General features: G+C 48.3%; 1 protein-coding gene across 1 annotated transcript in view; it reads right to left on the reverse strand.

Moving 5' to 3' along the window:
• Atp2b4 (ATPase plasma membrane Ca2+ transporting 4) overlaps positions 1 to 9028 on the reverse strand; it is a 97164-nt gene that overhangs the window by 26998 nt on the left and 61138 nt on the right. The window contains 7 exon segments of the mRNA XM_029538723.1: positions 508 to 808; positions 3402 to 3563; positions 4976 to 5011; positions 6328 to 6456; positions 6873 to 6998; positions 7503 to 7760; positions 8254 to 8451. Of these exon segments, the coding sequence (XP_029394583.1) occupies positions 508 to 808; positions 3402 to 3563; positions 4976 to 5011; positions 6328 to 6456; positions 6873 to 6998; positions 7503 to 7760; positions 8254 to 8451 (1210 nt within the window).

Consider the following 9028-nt stretch of genomic DNA (forward strand, 5'->3'; position numbering starts at 1 on the left):
TCTCTTGTGAGGGTATGCCAGTGCCTGGCAAATACAGAAGTGGATGCCCACAGTCATCTATAGGATAGAACACAGAGCCCCCAGTGGAGGAGCTAGAGAAATTACCCAAGGAACTGAAAGGGTCTGCAACGCTATAGGTGGAACAACAATATGAACTAACAACCAGCAACCCCAGAGCTCGTGTCTCTAGCTGCATATNTAGCAGAAGATGGCCTCGTCGGCCATCACTGGGAAGAGAGGCCCCTTGGTCTTGCAAACTTTATATGCCCCATACAGGGGAACGCCAGGGTCAAGAAGTGGGAGTGAGTGGGCAGGGAAGCAGGGTGGGGGGAGGGTATAGGGGACATTCGGGATAGCTTTTGAAATGTAAATGAAGAAAATATCTAATAGCATAATTAAAAAAATAAAAAGATTCAACTCAGCTATTTAAACAACCAACTGAAATGGCTATTTTTCCAGAGTGAAGGATTCCTGCTCATGGGGGACTCCCTAAAGTGTCTGAAAGGCAGAAGAATTTATCCTTTAGCTGAACGGCAGAAGGCAGCCCCCCTTCCCGTTTCTGTCCCTAAGGAACAGTATTTTTCCAGGCTTACCTTTACAGAGTAGGCCAGTGAGATGGTGACAGCCAGTGGCAGCCCCTCTGGCACAGCCACTACCAATACAGTGACTCCNATGATGAAGAACTTGACAAAATACTGGATATAGACAGGCGTGCACTCAGGAAGCCATGCTCNGCGCTGTATCACGAAATTGTCAACCACAAAGTACAGAATCAAGATGACAACTGTGAGGACAGACATGATCAGACCTGTCCAGGGCAACAAGGCACACGGACAGGGGTCAGTTTGCGATGCTCTTTCTAGGATTTTTAAAGCTATAAGCTTTAGAAAGTTATATTAAAATCTTCTCCCCATTCTGTTGCTTGCACACAATGACATTAGAGGGTTTTGTTTTTTGTTTCTTGTTTTGTTTTTTTTTTAACAAAGTCTTTAAACATAGTGGTTCCAAAGGTACAGACTTTGTTCTTAGCCCATCACCAACCTGACTCATATCCTTGTGTTAGTTGTTAGACCTCTATGGGTCGAGTTGCTAATTTAACTTCTTCATTCATAAATGAGAGGGCTTGCTGGGTTATGGTGGCATAAATCTGTAATTTCAGCACTTAAGAGACGAGGCAGGCAGATCGTAAGTTCAGCCCAGCTTAATCTACCCCTCCATCCCCCAAACCCCTAAAACCTGACCAAATACAACAAAAAAGAGAGTAGAGTACGCTAGGACACGTGCTTCCTCCTAAAAGATGATCCTTACTTTTAAATGGTCGGGTTCCACAACGTGAAGAATCAGGTTACACCTCCATTCAGAGAACTAGGCCCCACCCCACTGCCCTCAGAGAACTAAGAAGCAGACCACAGAGACTTGAGCCCTCTGTATGCTTCATGCTACGCACTGAGTGTTAAATCACTTGGTGTGAAGCTTCCTGACTTAATCCCCCCACCCCACCCCCAGTTTTTGATTTTTCCTTTGTTCTTGAGACTTGTTCAGAGATTGGACCTGACACTCCTTCTCTTACTGGGTCATGGCCTTGAAGCCCTTTCTTCTAATAAACTGCAACGTCTGAAGGGGACTGTGTGTCAGCTACAGCCACACAAGGACTGGCTGCCGCGGCTTACTTCCGTTCCATTAACAAGGTGGCCTACATTTTATGATGGCGTTCCAGAGTTTACTGAGCAGCAACTGCGTCTGCCCACTTAGTAGCTTACCAGTTTTGACTTTCCCTCTTGAAAGTTCCATACGCTAGTTATGGCGTGTCCCCACAGTGTTAGCACGTGTCACCTACACGATTTCTCCTATCATAGCATGGCATAAAAAGGACAATGAACCACGGGCCAGCCAGGCCTTCACGGCTGAGTCTCTACAGCCCTAGGAGACAGCTCCTATCGTTTGTCCTGTTTCAAAGAAGCGAACGCTAGGAGTCAGAGAACGAAGAGACTGGCAGGGTGGCCGTGCTGGTTTGCCTGAGACACAGCAATTTCTAGGACTTGTCACCTTACATGTTTTGGGGGAAATCAATGGCTATCCTGAGGGTTAAGGATTAATGTGTACCCAGCAGCGGGGACACTCATATTGAAGTCATATTGATACAGCAAGGCCATGGGGGATAATGTCAATGGAAGCAGGTTAGTTTGGCTTTGGATTGATTAAGGCTAGGACTAGCGTAAGGAAGCAAGGTACCTATGGTATAAATTTAGGGAATCTCTCTCTCTCTCTCTCTCTCTCTCTCTCTCTCTCTCTCTGTGTGTGTGTGTGTGTGTGTGTGTTGGAAGGCATCTTGTTCATGTCACTCTAGACTAGCTTGATATGTGAAATGAAAAACTGGAGACCAGTGGGCAATCTCTAGGTAATTCTTATCCCCAAGGAAGAATGAGGCTCAGGGGATCTACTTAAATGTTTCTGACCTGGGTACCTGGCTCAACGATTGGCTTTTGTACTCAGCTCATCCACAGAGAGTCTATACTTAGGATTTCAAGGTAGTCAGAATAAGCTAAGTACTGGACTGGAATGAGTTGGCTAGGTCAATACACTCCCTCCGGTACTTTCTGTAATACTCAAATGCTCTGACTTGGTGCTATTCAGTACGACAGCTACTAGACCCATGTGGCTATTCAGGAGCAGGCTGTAGACGGTGTGTCTATCACAGATCTTTGGAGACTCGCAGGCCACGACATAGACTTTCTGAAGGTAGTCTGCACTTCAGCGAGGACATCTGGAGAATTGTGCCCAGAGAAGCAGGCTGAATATGGTGGTGGCAAGAGGAAGCCTGAGGTCACAGAATACTCATTGACAGACCACACCTCAAGGGATACTGCACAAGAGAACCATCCTCTGGTTCCTCTTCCTGCTGTTCCCCTTGCCCAGAGGATGGGAGGGAAGGGTAGGGGTGGGTGATGGAGAAGCCACTTGTCACTCTGGCTATAAGACCCTTCTTGTGAATAGAGCTGAATAGACTAAGCAGTCTTCCTTGGTCTTCTCATCTTTACTGTGCATTTATTGCTCCATGCTGGGCCACAAGATTCCACAACTAAGGTGGGAACTGCCTAAAGCAGACTCTGTCCTTGGAAGGATTCCAGGACAGTTGAAAGTTCTTAAGGTTTCCTTCCTGAGAGCATGACACGCCCCACCCCCATATTTGGATGAAAGAGACCTCAGGCTATTAACCTTTCTACATAGGAGGAAATCTCTTTCCTTCAAAACCCAACAATGTCCAAAGATACAGCTCTCTAGAGCTCAGGAGCCACCCGAGGGTCAGCCCTGCTGGATGTGGTGGAATGGAGGTGGAAGCAGCCAGCACATGTGGCGACATCACATCAAATCTGCAATGGGAGGCAGGCTTAGCCACTCACCCGCCTTCCCGATCTGCACAGCCAGGCGTGTGAGCTTGCCTTGCAGCACCGACTTCTCCTTCTTAGGTACCTTGCATNCTTTCTTCTCCTTGTCCTCACTGTCGATCCCCTCCTGGCTGTTGAGTGGCTGGATTTCCAAGGCCACTCCATCCTGGGTCTTTGCTAGGGTAGACACACGAACAGAGCAAGTGAGCAGGCAAGGATATAGCAGTGAGCAGCAGGCAGGTGGAAGACAAGATCCCTTTCTGTCTTCTTCCTGAAATGTTCCTTAGTTCCCTGACTGTTCCTCACGCATGCCAGACACAGGACTCCACTAGGGCCTTTGGGACATGTCTGACAACTGGAGATGAGGTCAAAGATGCTTCTCGGTCTGGATTTCCTCTTTACCACAACTTCCTGGCACCGCTCAGAGCCGCAGGCCAGGTTTATAGCAACAAGGGGATTGATCACACCACGGAGGCCATCCATCCCCTTAATAAGCATCCTCTCTGGAATCCAGAGCTTAAAACAGGGAATGTTTACTGTAGAAAAGGACCAAAGGGAAATTCTAGCTGATGTTTCTAGAACGTAAGGGCCCTAGCCTATTGTGTTAAAAACCCTCTTTCCCCAGTCAGGGAAGAAAGACAGATGCCCACCCCACCCCTCCCAAGTCCAAAGTTATTTTTCAGCTTCTTATATAAGTTGAAGGAGAAGGGAAGAAGGAGGTACAGAGCAGGACCTGAGTTGAGTATTTTGGGGAGGGGGGAAGAAAAGAAGCTCCTCCAAAGATAGAGTATGGCAAAGCAGAGAGCGCATCAAACCCAGGATTTCCCCTTTGGAAGAAGAATAAAGAGACCTGAAATTCAAGTTCTTTCTCCTTAAGCCCAGGTGCTCCAATATGGTGACTTTATTTCTGAAGAATACTATGATGTGTGTAATGGGGGAAAAACTACTTTAGGAGCTGTCTCAAGACTACTTCCTGCCGGTCCCTGTCCCCCTCCAATGTCACTGTTTGCTTAGGAACTCCCTCCTGAGTTACGGTCTCTTCTGTCTGATGCACAAACAAGACGGAGATGGGATGCAGACACAGCCACCAAGAGAAACACAAACCGTATCAGGAGGAACAAAGCAGACTGTGGTGAGAACAAAGAAAGAAGTGGGCAGAGAGGCAGAGGGAAATGTCTCTTTCCAAAGCCTCTGAGCAGACGAACGGAGAAGAAATACAAACCAGAAGACACCCATGAGGCGGCTAGCAGAGGAGGGTGCAGGGACTGCCTGGCCAACACCCTCCACCATGACTTCCAACCCAGAAACTGCCACTGCTGTGGACAGTGGACAGTGAAGCAGAGCTCAGCACTCTGAGAAGAGATCGGTACCGAAGAATTGTGGACATTGCTTCTTCAAGCCAACAGCAGAGGGTGCTGCTGTTCCGCCTGGAGCCCACCCCCAGATCTCTGCACCGTCCTCAGGATGAGGCGCTGGGCCACAGCAGCAGATAACAGATTATGGAGAGGGCAGGGAGGCAGACAGCCTGGAGAGGTTCTGGTTTGAGCGTGGGCAGGTAGAGATGGAACGTGAGTGGGTGGAGAGGTTACCTTTGTTGCGATTTTCAGGGGCTCCTTGTTTTTTACCTGTTTGAACAAGAAAGAAAAAGCGGGGTGGAGACCCAAAGTAACTAGAAAAGAGATGATCTGATATCCAATTCTGTCCTTTCCCGGCACAGAAGGGTGACAGTGAAGGAGGAGGTCTGCGGGACAGGGAGATACTTGGAAAGGAAGCTCACGTCTCTGCTCATTCATCCTTCCTATCTCCATTCAAATGAATCCCCAGGAGCCACTCATCAGGCAGCTGAGCTTCTCCTGCAGCTAGGGGGGAGGATGCTCCTGTCTTGAGTCTAGCTCTTGAGAAAATGAGGGTGGAAGTTGGGGAGAGAGAGGCTGGAGATCTCTGTCTGTGGCGAGGCCCTAAAATCCATCTCCAGGTCAATTCAACAGGCCCTAGGCAAGCTTTCTAGGTGTTCAGCTGAGGGCAGCTGTAAAAAAACAAATGGTTGGGTTCTGAGAGATTGTTTCTCTTTTATAAGCTTCTCTCTACTAAGTGCCTAAGATGATTGTCAGTCAAGTGCTAGAAACCCCTTTCTCCCCACAGGAAGAAGGAAGGCTTAGAAAAAGGCCCGAGTCTGGCTTTCACATCTGGCTTTCACATCTGGGTCTCTTTCTCCTGGTGTTCCTACCTCAGGAAGAAGTGAGTGACCAAGACTAGGGTAATTGCGGGATGGACATAGTCTCTTGACTCCCGCTCTTTCAGCTGTGCCTCTCTTCAGTAGAGAGCCCACAGTTTCCGTGGGATCCACATTTTGCTTTAAGTCACTTCCCTCTTAGCTGGGATGGTTCATCTTACCCCACGGTCCTTGAGGAAGAGGGGAAGGGAAGAGGAGGACGACATGGGGCGGTTCGGCTGGAGCTCTTGCCTGCTCGTTCAGGCTGGGCTACCCCTCACAACCTACCGAAGACACAGGGACTAAGGAGATGCGATCTGACTTGGGGATTTGAGCCAGGGTTCGATGGTTTTCATTGGCGCTCCTCAGAGACACAAGGTTGACGAATGTGTGTACCTTCACATATGTCTATGTACCATGGGTATGCCTGGTGTCCACACAGGCCAGAAGAAAGCATAGGATTCCATGGAACTAGAGAGCTGTAAATGGTTGTTAGCTGCCAATGTGGGGCCTGAAAACTGAACCGGGGTCCTTTGCAAGAACAAGGGCTCTTAACTACCGAGCCACCTCTCCATCCTCACAACTGACACCTGCATCTTGGCAAGGAGGCTGAGTATCTGTTGCTTTGTCCTGGCAGACTTTCCTAACAGCTTTTCTATCTGGATCTGCTCTCCAACCTTTAGTTCAGTCACAGAGACGAGAGAGAATCTCATTTAGCACGCCCCTTACCTTTCTTCTTCTTGTCGTCATCGTCTTCTTCCTCACTAGCCCCTAAGAGGGTGAAGATGATTCCGGTCTGGGAGTTGACTCCCACAGCAGTCACTACCATCCGTCCAGAACCTTCCATCACATGAGTCCCTACAGAAGGGAAGGCAGAAGGCAGAGAGGGATGAATGCTGTCTGATGCTCTTAGCTGTGATCTGTTAGGAAATACAAACTTAAGAGCATGATGCTCCCTCTCCTCTGGATTGCAGTTTATTTAGTTGGCAGCGAGAAAAAGCTAGATGAGCCTGTTTAAAACAGGCCAAGGAGACAGAGGTTAGGTTAACACATTAACTTTATGCCATCCTCTCAAACAACAGAGCTCCTGTAACACTTGATGAAAAATGTCTTTCAGGTTACTGACATCCCTGCATCAGGACTACTCACATTTCTACTCCATCTCAAGCCAGGAGAAGAAGAAAGCATGGAGCCAATAGAGGGAAATGGGCCCAGAACCCCTGATCCTACTGTCTAGGGGCTGAGATAAAAACCTGTGCAGCCAGATACTATACCCGAGAGCAACATGGGGTCTTTGTCCACAGTCTTCTTGACATGATCCNATTCTCCTGTCAGAGAGCTCTCATCAATCTTCAGATCATTTCCTTGGATTAGGATTCCATCTGCAGGCAGCAGGTCACCTAGTGCATAAGGGAAAGGGTGACAATAAGGGAGAGTGGGTAAGACTTGGTAGGGGATAGCCATACGGACCTCCATCTAACTCCTCCACTCCACCTTAGGGACACACTCCTTATGGTCCCATGAGAATGTCGAGAGTCTCCATGTAAAGGGGTAAAGAGGATGTAACTCTAGAGCTGCGTTGGGACTCCGTGGCAGAGGACTTACCTATACTGCAATGGCCCTGCGTTTGATCCTTAGTGCCACACATATCTTGAATCAACACCTTCCTGTGGCTTAATATTCCATACTTTTATTCCTAAGCCACACAGGGCAAAGGTCTGACAATTACTTGGAAGAGTTTTGGCTATGGCTTTCTTCAGAATTTCTTCCCACAACCCCCTTAAATTCTACCTGACGGGTTAGCAGAGGTTTTCAGAGACTCCCAGCTCCTCATGTCAATGGACCTACTCTTCAGAGGTCTGGGGAGGGGGATGTTGTTAGTTAGAGATAAATGGTGCTCTCACCGTATTTGATCTGGGCAATATCTCCCACCACAATCTCAGCCACTGGGAGTTGGATAAGCTGGCCATTCCGGATAATGGAGAATTTTTGCTCTAGTTCGATGCGACTCTGCAGCCCCCGGAACTGCTTCTCTTTGCTCCAGTCATTGAAGGCTGTCACGAATACCACAATAATCACCGAGGCGAGAATGGCTGCCCCCTCAATCCAGCCAGTTTCTCCTTCCTCCTCTTCATCTGGGCTACTTGCAATGTGACCACAGACTATCGAGAAAGGGAAGAAAGAATCATTGAAACAAGGGAAGTATTTACACAAGCTCCACAAGGCGGACAGTCACGAAGAGAGAACAATAGAAAATTAGACTCTGAAGTGGAAGATTTCCAAGGAAATCAGTCAGATGGAGCTATCTCTCATCATCACTAGGTCTAATTTGTGTTAGCTACTAAACAGCACAAAGTATGCCAATGCAAGTCACAGGACGTGCAGCCAGGCTCACTGCTATTTCCCACAATGCCAATCACTATGGTTGGGGTACACTAAGAAGCAAAGGTAAGGACACAAGATGGCTGATGTTTTGAGTAAGGATGTGGTAGGGGAAGGGGAACGGTTAGGAGAATGGCTTACTAGCTCTCCTTTGTAGAGCCTGCTGGGTAAGAAGAACATTTTGTACTATAACCTGAAAACCACTGGTACTTAATATGGTTGGTGACATGGAAAGGACTCAGGTCAGCCATGTGCAGCAGCTCAGACACTCACTTTCATTATCTCCACCCGGAGGTCGGTAGAAGGACAGGACCAGGGAGATGATGGCTGCGATCTCTAGGATGATGAGNGTGACATCCTGCAGGGCTTCCCACACTAATTCTAAGAAAGTCTTGGGCTTTTTCGGAGGTATTATGTTCTTTCCAAAAACAAGTCTACGCTTCTCCAAATCTGCAGGGTTCCCAGATAGACCTGAAAAGGAGACAAGAGAGAGAGGCAGAAAGAGGAAGGCTCAGGGTGGAGTGATATCAGAAGTCAAGTTAAAGGCCTATTTATTTAGTTATTTATTTGTCTGTGTGTCTCTCTGTGAAAGTATATGCCATGTCTGTGTGTACCTGCACGGGCCAGAAGAAGGCATCAGGTCTCCTGGAGCGGGAGTCACGGGTGCTTGCGAGCTGCCCGATGTGGGTTTTCCTAAGTGTCTGACCAGTAAGACTGTCGTGGTTGAAACCAAGATGTAAAAGCCAGAATCTAGCATAAGGCAGGAGTTCCTCGTCAGCAAAGGTGGATGGATCTTTACCGAAAAAAACTACAATACTCCTGAGCAGTCCATACTTGATCCTGCATCGAGACTTTGTGGCGCGTAGAAAGGGGAAAGGTTGAAAACTACCCTTGAGAGGCAGAGGCAGAGAGGCAGAGAGGCAGAGAGGCAGAGAGGCAGAGAGGCAGAGAGTCAGAGAGGCAGAGAGGCAGAGGCAGAGAGGCAGAGAGGCAGAGAGGCAGAGAGGCAGAGAGGCAGAGAGGCAGAGAGGCAGAGAGGCAGAGAGGC

This window comes from Mus pahari, chromosome 5 (genome assembly GCF_900095145.1).
Source record: "Mus pahari chromosome 5, PAHARI_EIJ_v1.1, whole genome shotgun sequence".
In the NCBI taxonomy this organism is placed as follows: Eukaryota; Metazoa; Chordata; class Mammalia; order Rodentia; family Muridae; genus Mus; species Mus pahari.